Genomic DNA, 17,061 nt, shown 5'->3' with positions numbered 1-17,061 from the left:
TTGGGTTGATTGTACAGTTTTGAATATAATATGAAATATCCATAAAATGTCACTGACACGGGGTAGTCAGTTTACTAAATTATGAAAAAGGGTCCCTTAAAGAAAGACCCACTGAAATAACCACTGCTGAAAATCATACTTCTGCCTCAGATATTGTTTAGCAAGAAGTAATTATCTGCTCCTGACAAACACAATTTCTAGCATAATTTGTACTTCCCATTTTACTATAGTGTACATTCCAAATGCAGACTGTTCAATGACATTACAGGTTTCACTTCCACCAGCATTCTCTCTGTGGACAGTTAAACAGTGCATGAACACCTGTTTGAAAGCTTACTGGGAAGTCTTTCTGGTCAGCGTTTCTGTTTGGTGACGTGTTCTATGCAACATTTAAGAAGTCGTGTTTTAGAGAAGTGCTGGCTCAGATGCTTCCTCTCTCCTGATGTTAACTGAACCTCCAGTCAGTTACCATCAGGCTACAACTCTGTGGAATGTCCTGTGAAATGTGCTGACTTGTGTTTAACACAAACTGGGCCACACTCTAGCAGTTTAGGATTTAGGTTAACTGGCTAATGAGTGGCTTATATTCTCACACACACACACACACACCTCTGGCCATTGTGTTGTGACCTGACCTTCATATATAGCTGCACAATGGGGCACTGTTCTAACATTCTTATCCATACAGCAAACACTGGTCCCAGAGTTCCTTTCAAACTGAATTCAGTTGCCTTTATTATGAAAACAAGAGAACATTGTATTTTATATATGCAATTCTGTACTAAGATTACACAGCAATTTGCAAACAGACCCTATTTAACTGGCAGTAGATATGCCAAATGAATGTAGAATAAATAATTCCAACAGGTTTTCTACACATCTCACCAAGAATCGCAGACAGGTCCTCCCATTTTATACAGTCTGGTAGTACAATATTTATTTTAAGTTGAAGTGTTACATGTTGAGCAACAAACTTACAGTTGTCTTCAGCCACAAATTTAATGCAGAGATAAAGAGTCAAGACTATCCCAATAACGTATTGAACACTACAGAACTGGCAAATCAGATTTGACATATATACATAATGTTTATGTACATATACTTTTGCACTAGACTTTAGATGCTGGACTTTGAGACACTGCTGTGCAGAGGCTGGAGAGAAAAATAAAAACACCTTCATATGGAGACAGACTGACAGACACATGCTGATACAAACAGCTGAAGGAAAAAAAGAAACAGAAAAGGTCCACACAAACAGAAATCTTAATCAAACTGATTCATTTTCCAACCCCGCTGTAGGAATGCAGAGAAACAGACACATTCACACAGACACACACACACACACACTGTTCTCATCAACCTGCATTCAGAGGGTCAAATAAAAGAGTAGTCTCTGAGAGGTCTGGGAGAGGGGCAATGGGCCGGGTTGAATGATCACCTATCTGTAGAATGTTTCATCAGTAATAGGACAGTATGACAAGAAGGATGCTTTATTTGTTTTTGGTAGTGCGGCTATATTATGTACAGTACAAATACAGGCAACTTCATCTTGTTCTCACATAGACATGTGTCATGTCTTCCCTGTCCTGTCTGGCTGCGGTAGGGGGCTTTGCTGGGACAAGGTTGAGTTTGAGGGGGGATGACGGCCAGGCTGACAGGCCTGCAGAGTAAGAGGGCGGGGGGTCAACATGGAAGTGGTTTCTCTCTCAGCAGCATCCTCCGGATGAAGGTTTGACAGTAGTGCCGGGGGGCAAGTCGATATTGGCCTTCCCGCCTCCTCCGGCTGTGGTTCCGGGGCCCATCCTCTTCTTGATTTCAGCAGCCATGGTCATGAAGGCCTGCTCCACATTTGTGGCATTCTTTGCGCTGGTTTCCAAAAAGGGGATGCCCAGAGAGTCTGCAAACTCCTGGACACAGTGGAGGAGGGACAGAGAATTTTAGGCATCTTTTTTTGCAGCTTTAAGGTTTATTTATTTAGATATTAGTATCAGCAAATCCAAATAACATGACATGATATGATACTAAACACTACACGACATAACAGGGACAGCATTGTGTGCAGATGAGAAAGTTGTCATGTTGGTCGTATGAACCACTTTGGCTTCAGTCAACAATGATGTAGAACAAAACAAAATATAGTGTAGTAGCGCGTGTGTGAGTGTGAGAGTGAGAGTGAGTGAGTGAGAGAGAGAGAGAGAGTGCAGGAGAGAGGTGGTGTGCCTGCAGCTCAGGACTGGCAGGTGTGCTGCTTGTTGGAGTGCAGTCAGGAGAGCAGTAAACTGTGAATGTTCAATATGAGCTACGGTTGGTCAGAAAGTAAATGTCACAGCTTCTGGAGGACTGAGGAGAGCTCAGAGTTGTGTTTGCCAGCAGCTGAGTGCAGTGATGCTGTGGTTATAGCCCTGAAGTTAGCTACAAGTAAAAGAGTCTCTCCTGTGCTTCCTGACCACAGTCTGAAGGCTGAAGCAGGTTGTTTCAGATCTTTGTTACACAGCAATTTGTTAAAATAATGTCATTCCATACTTTAAAACATCCCACTGATAGAATAAACAAACAAAAAAAACAAAACATAAGTGTTTTTGATAGTTGCAAGTTGTGAAATAACATATTTTAGTCTATATTCCTATTTTAGCTTAAAAAAATACTTAATACTTTCTTTATTACAGAATATGTGTGTCAGTACGTGTGTGTGTGTAAATATGTCAGTAAGCTTCAAACAGGTTCTTGCTGGATCATCTAACATTATCCTTTCTGAAAGGGGCTTTCTAAAAATCACAGTCACTCCATGCAGCAACTGGGCAGGTGAGAATACAAGTTACTTTTCAACTTCAATATCAATTCAGCTGGGCTGGCCTATCTGGTTTGATGTTTTAGAGATGACCCATCTTAAATATGACATTGTTCAATAATCTGCGACATGTCGCACTAACGCAAAGACACTGACTCATACAGCTCATGCAACAGTTTATGTGTGAGAGTAAATACCCGGCTGCCTTACCTTTGCTGTTGTGTAATCAACCACCTTCTTTGTCGTCAGGTCGCACTTGTTCCCAACCAATAGCTTGTTGACATTTTCACTGGCATAGCGATCAATCTCCTGCAGCCACTGTTTGACATTGTTGAAGGACTCCTGGCACATGAAACAGATAAACATTAGCACCAAGCTAAATCTGCTACAGGACATCAGCAGCCTTCACAGGGCCAAACCTTTCTGACACCAAATCAGTTTGAAACATTGCAAGGACAGAATATGATACAAGAGAGCAAATCAGACAAAGTTGTGAAGCTGTGTGTCTATTTTTTTTTTTTTTTATGGCCTTTTCATGGCTTTATTGGATAGGACAGCTGTGGGGAGACAGGAAAGGTGGGTAGAGAGAGGGGATGACACGCAGCAAAGGGCCGCAGGTCGGATTTGAACCCTGGGTACTGCCGCAACTCCGTATATGGGTCGCTAGCTCTACTGACTGAGCTAACCGGACCCAGCTGTGTGTCTATTTTAAGGTGGATAAATAAGATAGAGAAGATTGAAATTTTACAGTCTGGGCAAACTTCCAACATGTTATGTGTGGGCTTGCTTTCTCATATCTCTATAAGAACATACAGAACACAGTGTCACTGCAGCATGGACTTTGAGCTGCTCAGAGCTGTTTGTAACTTCTGTATCTGGACACCAGCAATCCTACTGAGGAAGTGTCCATATTACATTATGTCTGCCCTCAAGTTAAGATTTGGAAAAAAGTTAACTCAAGTTCCACAGCAGATGTTTACATGCAGATCTCACTTCCAAACAGATATTCCTGCGCAGAATTCCCAAACTTTTAGCCCTGGGCAATGATAAATAGACATGGGAAGCAAAAACAGGTTCCAACTATTCAATTCTCATCACTGATGACAACTGTATGTCATGTTGTTTAAACTGAACCATCTCCATCACATGGTTTCAGGAAGAACCTGTAGTTCCACCACCACTCCACCTCCTGATTGTAAAGTAAGAAACAGCACAAACAAACTATTTCCTGACTGTTTGAGGTAGAGCATCAGTGCAGACCCAGAGGACACAATAAGCTTTCTGAACTACCACAGGCCTGCATGTAAAAACATAAAGTGCTCTGAAGGGGTTGCTGAGACAGGGATGCAAAGCAAGCATTGTGCTAGTGTTTACTCACTAACTGCTTTCATCTACTCACTCTGCTCCTCCTCTTTACCCCGCGCACGCACACACGCACACACACACACACGCACTTGTCCTGCCTCTCTGTTTCTCTCTGGCAGTATGTTTAATTAGAGTAAAGTCTCTGGGAAACACTGCAGGATAAGGTTTTGACCTGGCTTTAAATAAAAACACACATTCGAATACTGATTTGGATGTTGATTACCATGGCAACAGTCGAAGCTCTGAAGCATTCGGGTCAGTCCTAGTATGGACCATATTTGCATTGGCAGACACTACAGAGCAAAGTTACCAGTAGTCAGGGTCTAAGACACTTGACTCCTCTATACCTGAAATCTATCACATTACGTCATGATTTATAGGTGTCCAAAAACTATTTACAATACCTCTTGAGCTATTAAACAATATCTAACGATTCATTTTCATGAAAATATGGAGCCTAGTGGCCAATGCTGAAACCAGATGTATTTCTGGCCAAATAAAGACCTAACATCACGTCACGATATTTCTAGTGCAGCAACAACAAGCCTTGACAGCACACAATGTTTCAGCGGTCTGTACACCATCAGTTTTAAATGTCTGCCTCTCTGACTCAAATTGTTCTTGTGTAAAACTTCCATTTTGACCATTTTGAGTAAAAGGAAGACAGACTTATTTTGGTTCACAATAAGGTGAACACTAGCTTCTTTTCTTTTTACACCATACAACCTCTGCACATACACACAGCTTTGACTGAAAGCAACATGTACACTCCTCTTCTCTGTGGGTTGTTCAGCATCAGTCATCCATTAGTCAGCAAAATTAACAACGTTTTATTTCTCTGAATTTCAGTGCATTAGAAACTGGCCAATTTGATTCTGTCTGAAAAGTTCAACCACTAATAAACAAATGTACAACGGGGCAAAATCTTATCTGCTCACGTGTAAATGAATGAAACTGAGTTCTAACAGATATGGTGAAATAGTGTAGTGTTATACTGACCTGGTCTGTGACATCGTACACTACAATGATACCATGAGCACCTCTGTAGTAGCTGGATGTGATAGTGCGAAACCTCTCCTGCCCCGCTGTATCCCACTGTCAAAGGGAAAAGATCATATTTAGTTAGTTTGTAAGTATTCAGTGCTTTCTGATAGAATTGTATTGTATTGTGTGAGTCTGAAAGCCACCTGGGACAAAAGAAATACTCCACTGAAAGCCATGATAATAACAACAACTTAATGCAGCATCATAGTTCGTCTGATTTATCCACTCTTTACATGCTTATTCCTGTTTATAAAAAAAGAAAGCTGCTGATTATTCTATATTTTTTTTCATGTGCCGGCTCAGACCAACAATGAATGTGTGTTAAACAAGTTGTATGTGTTTCAAGTCTGATATATCTTATTCCTCTGTGCCATTGGGATCCATTGTTGTCCAAAAACAATTTAAAACACATGAGCCGCACTGTTGGACTGGGTGTGTCATTACCACACACACACATACAGTCGGACAGTCCTGCTGCCCCAAATACTCGAGCACAAAATGTGCATGGAAGACGCCAACAAATGCACTAGTTCCTTCTATTTGAGTAATATTTAATAATAATGATAATAACAAAAAATGTGAAAACTACAGTGAGGAACTGTTTTGGGAAATTACTGGAAAAAAACAGAAACTATACTATTGTGAGCTGTTTTAAAGGTGTACATCGTCAGTAGTACCCAATGGCCTTGGACTCTTTGACAAGACAGACTACCTCTTTCATTCTTGTCAATATCAAAGTCTTTCTTAATGTTTAACAATAGGTGGCTTTTGTGCATGCACCTCTACCCCAGCCTCGCAAACTGTTTACTCGCTGGTTCTGGCACAGAGGTGCCCGCAAACCACGCTACAAACCCCCGCTGACAGTATATCCAGGATGCGCTGTATACGCGTCCAATATATTTTATTATTATATTTATATTGGCATATCACATGTGTCCTAATTGGAAATTGCTACATTCAGGAAAACCAAAAAGGAACATGCTGTTTGCAGAACCCTTTTAACTCCTATTCAGAATAAGAGTGGAAAATGAGTTTGCATGTAACCGTAGTCATTCTGGGTGTTTATATTGGGTTTATTGTCAGTAAAAAAATGCTAAATAATTACAGACTTTTCCTTTGATGTTGCCAGTTGTACAGATGTCCAAAGCATGAAAGACAACTAACTTTCTGAGTGATCCATGTTTACTGAAGAACACTGGTGAGAAAGCACTTTGCAGAGCTAAAGGGAAACAGTAGGTTACTTACAATCTGAAGTTTAATGGTCTTTCCATCTAGTTCTATGGTTCGTATCTTGAAGTCCACACCAATAGTGCTAATGTAACTTTCTGTGTATGTGTCATCCTGCAGAGAGAGAAACACTCAAGAGTTAGATGGCTCACACAAGTGGGAAGTCACAGTGTTGTTACAGTGATCATTTCAGTAGTACACAACCTGGAGCATGTCACTCTGTGAGTGACTGAGTTCAAGTTAACTGCTTGAGTCTGCACATGTAAGCAACAAGTAACTTAATTTCCTATTGAGCTAATAAGAAACCCAGCTAAGATAGCCATAGTGCATTGTTGTCCAACTGAAGACAGCTTTTAACAGTCTGCATGAAATCACTGCATATTAAAACTTAAAGTACTGCAAGACTGAATCATGTTTAAGTGTAAAATGGAGTTAATACAAATAAACAGTATCTGCTACTTTAGTTACTTACTGCAAATCGGAGAAGAAGGCAAGACTTTCCAACACCAGAGTCACCAATCAGGAGCAGCTTGAATAAATAGTCACTGTGAGGGAAGGGTGAAAAAAAATGTTCTAGTTAGAGGATATTCAGAAATCGTTAACCAAGTGAGTGAGTTACAGATTACCCATTAAAGCACATGAATGGCTGCCATAGAAAGGGCCTGAGAACACACAGGTCTGACTTTACACTGACCTTAAAAAAATATATTTTTTTGATTTAATGTCAGTGTCAGTCAGATGCAAATATAAGTCAGCATTAGTGCCATTACATCATTTGCAGAGTGGCTGAAAAGTCTGCCTTTTACAAGGAAAAGGAAGCATGATTCAGAACAATGAACCCTGCTGAGCTCAGGCCCATTTTCAGAAGGAAGAGCAGGAAGCTGGCTGATCATGTGATTGGACATATGAAGTCAGTTTAAAGGACCAGGGACAACAGAGTAAAGAAGTACTCTAGCTACGTGTTGTACCTCTGTACTCCAGTTCAGTAGTTCACTACTGACAAGTACATTCACTTGAATTTTAAACACAGAACCTACTTTCAGTTTCTGGGCAGAGCTCCTGCTCCCCCCAGGGAGCTGTACTGAACACCACACTACAGCATTTATCAAAAGCTCCAGTGTGTAACATGTAGGAGGATCTATTGTCAGAAATGGAATACACTATTTATAGAAATGTTTTCATTAGTGTATAGTCACCTGAATATAAGAATCATTGAGTTTTTGTTGCCTTAGAATGAGCTGTTTTTATTGTCCTTTTATTGTCTTTATTTGATAGTGACTGCTGTAGATGGACAGGAAAGGTGGGTAGAGAGAGGAGATGACACGCAGCAAAGGGCCGCAGGTCGGACTCGAACCCTGGGCCACTGCAGCAAGGACTCCGTACATGGTCGCCAGCTCTACCCACTGAGCTACCCGAGTGTCCAGTTTTCACTGACTTTTAAAATCAGGATAATGTGAAATTTGTTTGGGTCAGTACCAAAATCAAAACATGTTCTGTTGTATACAGTACTTCATTATAATGCTGTTTGTCACGCAATGTACAAACAAATTGCAGCTTCTTCCACTTGCATATTGCACTTGGCCACGTTGCCATTTTGATTAATTGTGCAGCCCTAATATCGGGTCAGTAGTTGTTGCATAATTCTGCTGACAGAAACATGCAAACGGCACCAAAAACATAATCTCCTTGGCGGAGGTCATAAAGGAACAATCCATTATTCTGGGAAATCTGCTTCTCAGAGTCAGATAAGAGGATGGGTATCAGTGCAGAGGTACATTCAGGACTTCTTAGCAAAGCCACTGTAAATGTCCACTTCTCAAGTTCAAGCACTTGGTTCTGGTTAAAGAAACATTTATTTAAACAAATCTACTGTAACATTAAACCTTAAAAAATATTGAATTGAATTCTTTCCCGGACATTGAACAGTGTTTTAGTAGCTTAAACTACTGTGGTTACTTAAGTGTACATGTGGCACCCAAGACATGACCTGTGGCCTCTGGTCCTACACTGTACATGCACCATCCACCCCTAAGGCAGCACTGCTTCTTAAAGTTCCCCTCCAGTCAGAAATCTGTTTCTTCTTCAACACTAAAAGGATGTTTTCACATTCATCCGCTCAAAGTGGAAAGTTTCTCTGAGCTCATTGAAAAGCTGATTTTTAAGGGGCGGGGCCTACCAGTGTGATTTGTGACATCACAAATAGTTTTGAATTCATACCTGGTCCAGTATGCAACTTGTACAGTGATGTAGAAACTTAAAGCAACCAGTGCACATCAACTGAGAATAGACATTTCAGTGAAGTAGGAGACATCTTGTGTCCAGCAGGAAAACTTTAGAAATCAACAACATTTACATATTCAGACATTGTGGAAGTTTTAATGAGGTAGAAGGAGGAGATGACTTTCTAAGGATGTGGAAATTCAGACACAGATTATTTATATATCCGGTCTGTCTGTGCCCTGGAGATGAACACTGTGATGAACTGACTGATTCATCTTCTTATCTGACTCTGACTGAATGTCAGCCTGTTTTTTCTTGAGTTTTCTGTGTGAGGCAGCAACATGAGGTGTTTGGTTTGACAATGTGATTTAACTGTGTGGACCTTTTACCTTTACTGTGTTCTGTGATTAAAAGCCTTTAGAAATTCCCTCATTCAAACCTAAAGGCACAGTTTAATATAAGCTTTCACTTGTATGCAAATTGTTTATTTCTTTTGTTATTGTTTTGTTTTCTGACCACAATCTGAACCTGTGCATGCCTTTAACAGTTTCTCTGTCAGTATGAAACATGTTGAGTTTACAGCGCTGTAAATAACTGTGTTTTCTGTTTTTGTAAGCTGTTAGCTCTCATAGACTTCAGCTTCCTATGAGGTTTGAGAACTAATAAAGGGCTTCCATAGTGTTTAAACATCTGCTGCTCCATTATTTCCCAGTACAGTGCTGTGTTGTGACAGTAGAGGGCAGCAGAGACACACCAGACTCCTGCTGACCTCACACAAGGTTGTATAAAATAGAATGAAAGTAGGGGGAGTTGCTTCTTGCTACACACGTATAAAAAGATAATTAAATTCATAGAACTACAGAGAATAAATAAAATAAAATGAACCAATATATACAGTTATTTGTATACACAAACATATATACACCCAGGATAAATATGAGGTACACACCCCTATTAATCACAAGACTGATGGCTGATAGGCTCTTTATAATGCCAAGAAACATTTCAATAATGGTAACATGCATGTTTATCATGTTTTTTTAAACAAAACAGAGTAAACTGACTGCTTAGTAAAGTCATAAACAATTGTCTAAAAACAAGTAATAAACCAGGAAGTCATTTCCTGTGTGTGAATGCTGCGATGCTGATTGTTAGGATGTTTGGATGATTTTCTAATGACTGACTGCATGGAGATATAAGAATTTTTCTCACAGCTTTGGAAAAAATAGATCCTGAAAAGATCACTGCAAGTGTCATACAGTTTATCCTACTAACAGTCAAGTTTCAAACTAAATTTGCACCCAGGTTTACAAAGGTAATCTGAGTGAGTGGCTAAAATACAAAGGATTAGATTATTTACAGGATATTTGATAATTTTACTAAATTTCCAGTTGTTTCCATGACTGAAAAACTACTCAATAACAAGAACAATGTTCAATGGATCAATGTGCAACACTCATCATTTCCATAGAGTTTGTCGTGGAAAACAAATAGAATTCATGTTTATGTGATTGTCAAACTGAATTTGCAGCTAACAGTAAGAAAAGTTATATCACCAGTTCCACACAATATAACACATATAGCATTAGAAAACTATATATGCAACATATGCAAACATTATGAACATGCAGGAGACACTGATATATGAATACACGAGTAAAACAATAAAAGCAGTAAGCAGCAAGACATTTTACATTTAAGTTCAAATGTTTCACATAAAGCTTGATAAATAAAAACACACTGCTTTTACATCATTTACAGCATTTACAGTACATCATGTGATTTAATACAAATTATGAAGCATTTTATGGGTCTACAACTTTCATTCATGTCCCTCAACAGTGGTCTCAATGTTGAGATAAATAAAAAATGCAAATTAATTTGCAATATGATATTATTTCAAATGAAATCGTTTTATACTTCACACCATATTTATTATTTATGCACCTGTCCCTCACTTCTGAGTCCTTACTGTAATTCTGAACAATATGCCATAGTAAAAGTATTCTTACTATTCTTACCTGTTTTAAAATCAAGAAGGCCTCTCGACCCCATGAAGCTTTGGCAACCCCAGGTTTGGAACCCCCTGCACTCAGCTCTTCACCATGCCCTTATCCTGTTTATATCTTAATATGACAATATGTGTAACATTTAAGAGGATTTATTGTCAGAAACGGAATATAATATCCATAGGGATGTTTTCATTAGTGTATTATCTTCTAGATATAGGAATCGTTATGTTATGCTGTTTATGTTTCCACACGTTTTCACAGCTTTAAGGGGTGTGAAAAAAAGTTAAAGGTCCAGTGTGAAGGATTTAGTGGCATGCAGCATTGTCATTGCAGATCACAACATCCTTGTTTCACCCTCCCTTTCCGTGTGTAGGAGTAACTATGGTGGCTGTGGAACATGCAAAAAAACAGCCCTATCTAGAGTCAGTGTTTGGTTTGTCTGTTCTGGGCAACTATAGAAACATGGCGGAAATGTATGGAGTTAGAATCATGCCAAAACCTCACACACACACGTGTTTTACTCACGCCCAACTATTCACAAACAACACAAAACATAATTCACAAACTAATGTGTGTGTGTTGACCAGCAATAAAGCCCTGTATTTTATGCCTGTCGCTGGAGGAGCTATATGTGTTGTTGCTAATTTGACAGTGTAGATGTCTAATTGTGCAGCTAACATAACTAACTAACTTCACTTTATACTTTTTTGTAGTAATGACCTAATAATGTTGCAACATGATTCCCGATCAGGTTAGTATATTGTAGTGATGGAGTTTCTGTAAGCGTCTATAAGCCGCTGCGGATGGGTTTACATTAGAGTCAATACAAAGCCCGGTGCGTCAACCATACCAGCCGCTGATGGGTACTATATCGGCTGTATGGGACAGCCAAGGAAAGAGACAAGCGTCAGTGTTCGACGAGTTGGGATGAGTAATGCTTGTTCTGTGGAAGCAACACCATTGTAGCACTGTGCCCAAGAACAAATTTCCCCTCGGGGACAATAAAGTTATTTTCTGTTCCTATTCTATTATGATTTCATTAATAGTAATGATTCAATATTTACGACAAAAGATGAATGATTCTATTTAATTTATTTTTACATTTATTCAGCACAGTGTTGCCAACACAATGAGAAAGGGGGAGAAGGTGTATTAAATGTACAATAACTACTCCCAAGACACTCCAGTAACTGGTCCAAGACCAACCAGGCAGATGACAAGGACCACAAGACAGACCAGTGTCTCTAGCGGCCTAGTGGCAGATAACCACTGGTCCGCTGCCAAAATGTGTGTGGAAGCTGAATGCATTTGTGTGTGGATGCAGCAAGGCGGAAAATTAGGTGCGCAAAAAGTCACTGTGAACAGTTTTTTGTACTTTGTAGAATTGTTTTTTGTAACTTGAAAGATTTTAAGTTTGTACTTGAAGGAATTTTTTGTAATTGAAGAAATATATATGTTTCTCATTGTATGTGTAAAACATACTGTACTTTGTTTCTGAAGAATGATGTATTTGTTTTGATAGGTACGTTTCTTATTTGCAAAACAAAATGCATTAGTTTTGTGAATGATGTTTTGTATCTGCAAACCACACTGAGTTTGTTTGGTGAATCCGTTGGGCGTGGAGTAAAACAAGTTTTGTGTGTGTTGAGGTTTTCTAACTCCATAAAAAGCTCCTCAAAGGCGACACTTAAGTTTTAGCAGGTAGCTTTTAGCATCAGTGCTGGGGGCAAAGCCATGCTGCTGTATTCAGGGATGGGAATGTTTACTGGCCTGCTAACCCGTGGCTGCTGTTGTTTCCCCTGGAACAATTTTTTTTTTTTTTTTAGGAAAAAACCCTGCTAGGCTGAGGGCCTCACTTTGAAGTCAGTGATTTTAAAAACTTTGCGTCACTCCAATTGCTATTTTCCAGTGTCAGCTTGCTGTGGAAGCAGGACTTTCAGCTGCTTTAGAGTGGCAGTACCCTCGCACCACCTCGCATGATCCAGCTGTGAGCTGTCCTGAACCTTGAGCGTTAGTTACATGAGTCATAGCACATTTTAGGCTTTGGAGTTCTGACAGCAGCACAGAGCATATATGCATGCATTCATTCATTCATTCATTCATTCATTCATTCATTTACACTGTTTTGTTTGAACAGCATCTCTAGTTTTTCTGATTGTTTTTCATTCAGTCTTTAAGAATGAGACTTTCTCATTTTGCATGTTGTTACAAAAACAATATAAGAGGGTATTATAAAGGGAAAATAAAAACAAAACAGTACTGAATCATAATGTTGCTGTTGTACAAGGCTGAAATTGTTGACCTGGTGCAGTTGATTCTCAATCATTTAATGCAAGTAGCTATCTAGTCGCAAACGTCTTCTGTCATTGGGTTTCATTGTAATTAATGTAATTTAAATGTGAGTTCATGTCCTGATATCTATATGGGGTTCCCTCATATGAACCACATACATTATGGAGCCTCTGCCCTGCACAAGTAGAGCTTGTCTCCCCCTGGTGGTTTCCTTGTGTCTTACAGTATAGTTGATGGATCTGGATATAGGAATTTGATAATGAATTCATGAGATAGATGTCTTTATCATGATGAAGAATTATTAATCATAAGATGAGTCACCACTGCAGATTGTGATTTAGCAAAGTTCGGCACCCAATTTACCCAGATGATAAAACTTTGACAGCATGAAGCAATTAGGGAGAGAGCTTCCCTTCAATTGAGCTCCCTTCAAACTGTGATTCGACATGCTGCTGGAGTCAGTTGAAAAATTCACTTCATGAATTTCAATTTGTCTAGAGGTTTTCATGGGGGCTTTGGGGATAGATTCTCCCCTCTGAAAAGAATTTCACATTCTGTTTTTAAAGACCTTTTTCAAAAGCAGAATGTTTGATACATGCGGGGAATTTAGAGCAGATGCCTTTGCTTTGAACCCCAGTGGTGTGAATTGAAAAGTGTTACGGGCAGGTTTGTGCTTGTACCTGTTATCCCTGGAGATTTGGCTCACAGGGCAGTACAATGTAGTCAAGATAGTCTTGCTGATTAAACACTCTAGCAAAACTGGTTACCAATGTGTGTGTGTGTGTGTGCTCTTGTGTTTTGTGCGTGCCAGTCTTTTTTCCCCCTTTTTTTTTTAGTATTACTTAGAATTAAGGTGGTGCAAGTGAAGGTGGTGAGGTCAAGGGTTCAAATCCTGGCCACAAATGATAGAGAAACTGAAATAGAAAAGGGAAAGTCCCAACAATATCCAGAAACCTTACCTCTATTTTTGTGTGTGCCTCAACTATTTGAAACCAAAGCAGCAGGCTTATAGGACTTTCATTTTTGTTTTATTGTGTTTTATTGCATTTAGGGTTTGGGTTTCTTTCCAGCTTTAGAGATGCATTTTCTGCTCTACACTGTTTTTTCTATACTTGTCTTCAACAAACTGAATGAATGTCTTCAGTGATGTGTTCCTTTATCTCTGTCTCCTCCAGAGGATGATGTCGATTTAGAGGCCCTGGTGAATGATATGAACTCTTCGCTGGAGAGCCTGTACTCCACCTGCAGTGGTCAGCAGACAGAGTCAACCCCACTACTGCACAATGGACAGACCTCTTCCTCACACCACCATCAACATCACACGCAACACAACCATCCTCGGCAGGGTCAGCACTCACATGCGCTAAGCCACGCCTCCCCAGAGCTGCCCTCCTCCACGTCCGTGGACTCCCACCAAACCGGCCTCCGGCGGTCACAACCCATGCACATCCTTGCTGTCAGGTATGTGTCTCCACAGTATATGAAGATTCTTAATTGATATATTTCTTGGTGCACTTCAGCAGCTCAGAGTTGGATTGGATTGTATGGCAGGCGCCGGACAAGAAATGGAGCTGAACCCTAGAGGGAGCTCTCCAGACTAGCATGAAAGACAGCTTACATAAACATACAGTATAATTGGCTGCAGACTGGTATAGTGCACTGGGAGAGTGCCCTTCAAAGAGTGTAAGCACCACAATGACACAACCAGCATCGTAGAAAAACACAGCTTGACACAAAGGGACATGGTTTAGACAGACTTGTTTTGATGCAACAGAAACATTTGCGAGAATAACATTCGAAAGACATTTTGGTTGTAAAGGGACACAAAAGTATAACTGAGACATATGATTTCCCATTTCAGTATTCACTGAGTAAAGTGGTCAATAGTCGATTGAAGATTAATCAGTTAGTCAAGCATCAGATAATTTAATTTTTAAATATTTTGTTGTCGATCACTCCTCTAAGACAATTTTCATGCAAAAAAACCCAAACATTGCTTTATCCCAGCCTCTCAGTGATGAGGACTTTCTGCTTCTCTTTGTCTCATGTGGTAATAAACCAATTTCTTTAAGTGCTAATAATTATTTGAGGATGTCACCATGGGTTTTAGGAGATTTCCCGCCACTTTCTGACAATAAACAGACCAAACAATTGATGGAATAATCAAAAGATAATTGGCAGGTTAATCAATAATGAATAATTGTTAGTTGCAGCCCTTAATGAATGTATTTACCACAGGCGTGAAGGAAATTTCCAGTGGACGATTTCTCAGTAAAATGTGTGCATTCATCGAGTGCACCCGGGCAAACAGAAGTATGGCACCAAACTTTAAGCTAACTCCTTCCTTCCGCGTACAGTTGGACATGCAATGCCACACACACATGCAGAGTTCCAGCTCTTTTTTCTCTCTACATTGGAAAAGGAGCCTCTCACTGTACGCCGTCATCTCTCCACACCCTCTCGATAATTGGGCATAATGTTTCCTCCCCGCTCCCTATCTTTAGCCCTTGAATGACCTGTTCCTCCTTGTCACTCCCTCTTTATCTCAAACTACACCAGCAGGAGAACTGTAAAAACTCGTATTCTCCCTAAGGTTGTTGGGTGCATTCAGAAGTGGGTATGCTCACTCACATGTACACACTAAGCTATCAGATGTATAGACGCAGACACACAGTCAATGTCAGCTCTTATTATTCACCTTTTGTGACAGAAAAGCAGGGATGATCAGGTAATGGAATATTCTGTCTTATGAACTCTGTCTCACACGCACACTCTCACCCACACAGACTCAGGCCCTGAAGTTCTTATTATTCAGGGCTGACCTCCGGATAACCCTGTTCTCAAACTCAGATGGGACAACATCAAAAGGCCCGTTCCCTTTTGAACTCACTGGGTTCTACAGAGAGACAGAGTTTGACAGAGAAGAAGACAGTCAGAAAGAGTTTTCTACAGTGACTCTGACCTACTTACCTAGCTAGAATTTCACAAACTAACCTGCCCATTTTTAAAAGAAAGACTGAATCTTGAAAAGTTTATGATCAGCTGTCAAATCCTTCCTCTTTCAAGCCATAAGATTACACTATATGTGCCTAATTTAAAAACTGCTTTAAAGTGATGTCTTGATTCAATATTGATGTGTGATAAATATTGCAGAAAATTAGCTAGCAAGCTGTGTGGGTCTGTGATTTCCACTTCATTATCGGTAGATCAGATGGAAACAGACATGAGCCTGCATACTGCACAGCAATGCTTTATTAAATCTAACTCTCCATGTGTCACCGGCTCTCATTTCAAAGTTCTCCTCTTTCAATAGGCTATTCCAGGTCACAACTTAAGACTTCAGTTTGTATTTTTGCCTATTGTAATCATGAAAACAAGCTAATACTACTAAGTTTGTTTGACCACAGTATGACTGTTCCTTTGTCGGGTTTCCATTGTCCAGGAGATTGCAGGAGGAGGAGCAGCAGCTGAGGACATCATCTCTCCCGGCCATCCCCAACCCCTTCCCCGAGCTCTGTAGTCCAGCAAGCTCCCCTGTCCTCAGTCCTGGCTCCCTACCTCCTGGAGAACCCTCCACTGGCAACTATGTAAGTCAAACCCCACGAAGATACACTGTAGAAACTTTCCAAAACTTTAACTTCCAAAAAAAACCGTTTTAATTTTTCCCAGAGGGACTCTTGTAGGTTTAATATTTTCCTCTGTGTGTTATTGATGTGGTTACAAAACATTATCACATAGGATATGGGAGACCATGTCAGATGCTTTTCACTTTGAAAAACAGGATATGAGACATCAGCTGATTTTGATTACCTTTCATGTTGATAACTGAGACATATGTGACTCAAGTTGCTTGTTTTGAAGGATGCAGGATTTGAATATCATAAATCAGCTGTGTGTAGTGGTCAACTGTGTGTTGGACATAAGCATTTAGGGATTTTCCCTGCTGTACGTCTGCCCCATGTTTTGCTCATCTGAGGCATGTTGATTGCTTGCACGTGACAGCACTGTTACCGTACAGTGCATGTGTGTGCTCTAGGGAGGGTTTGTGGCTTTGTTTGAAGAAAAAAAAAAAAGAATGAGGTGAAGAGTGGAGGAGCTGTGTGTGTGTGTGTG

The 17,061-nt window shown here is 40.0% G+C and overlaps 2 protein-coding genes across 2 annotated transcripts; one reads left to right on the top strand and one right to left on the bottom strand.

Annotated features, from left to right (window-relative positions):
• Window positions 1-706: 706 nt before the first annotated feature.
• On the bottom strand, window positions 707-7,552 carry LOC118329100 (ras-related protein ORAB-1-like). Its single transcript, XM_035663069.1, has 6 exons — window positions 7,462-7,552; window positions 6,897-6,997; window positions 6,443-6,538; window positions 5,153-5,248; window positions 2,999-3,130; window positions 707-1,907 (listed from the first exon to the last, which is right to left on the bottom strand). The coding sequence occupies exons 1-6, from the start codon at window positions 7,550-7,552 to the stop codon at window positions 1,707-1,709; spliced, it is 717 nt and encodes a 238-aa protein (XP_035518962.1). The 3' UTR covers window positions 707-1,706.
• A 6,567-nt stretch (window positions 7,553-14,119) lies between these two features.
• On the top strand, window positions 14,120-16,535 carry LOC118329456 (growth factor receptor-bound protein 10-like; the record flags this gene model as incomplete). Its single annotated transcript, XM_035663648.1, is given in 2 exon segments — window positions 14,120-14,409; window positions 16,391-16,535. Coding segments are annotated over 2 exon segments (396 nt in total), but the record flags the coding sequence as incomplete, so codon positions are not given.
• Between the last annotated feature and the right edge of the window lie 526 nt (window positions 16,536-17,061).

Source organism: Morone saxatilis, unplaced genomic scaffold (assembly GCF_004916995.1).
Source record: "Morone saxatilis isolate NCDOM2014 unplaced genomic scaffold, NCSU_SB_2.0 Contig19, whole genome shotgun sequence".
In the NCBI taxonomy this organism is placed as follows: domain Eukaryota; kingdom Metazoa; phylum Chordata; class Actinopteri; family Moronidae; genus Morone; species Morone saxatilis.
The sequence above is the reverse complement of the archived record's forward strand: the minus strand, read 5'-3'. Positions and strand labels throughout refer to the sequence as shown.

Excerpts from the sequence above, each read along its gene's own strand:
- LOC118329100 (XM_035663069.1), bottom strand. The coding sequence starts at position 7,552 with ATGTTACACACTGGAGCTTTTGATAAATGCTGTAGTGTGGTGTTCAGT. Across the intron at positions 6,539-6,896 it reads GCCTTCTTCTCCGATTTGCA|GATGACACATACACAGAAAG; the intron begins GTAAGTAACTAA and ends CTCTCTCTGCAG. Across the intron at positions 3,131-5,152 it reads TGTACGATGTCACAGACCAG|GAGTCCTTCAACAATGTCAA; the intron begins GTCAGTATAACA and ends TTCATGTGCCAG.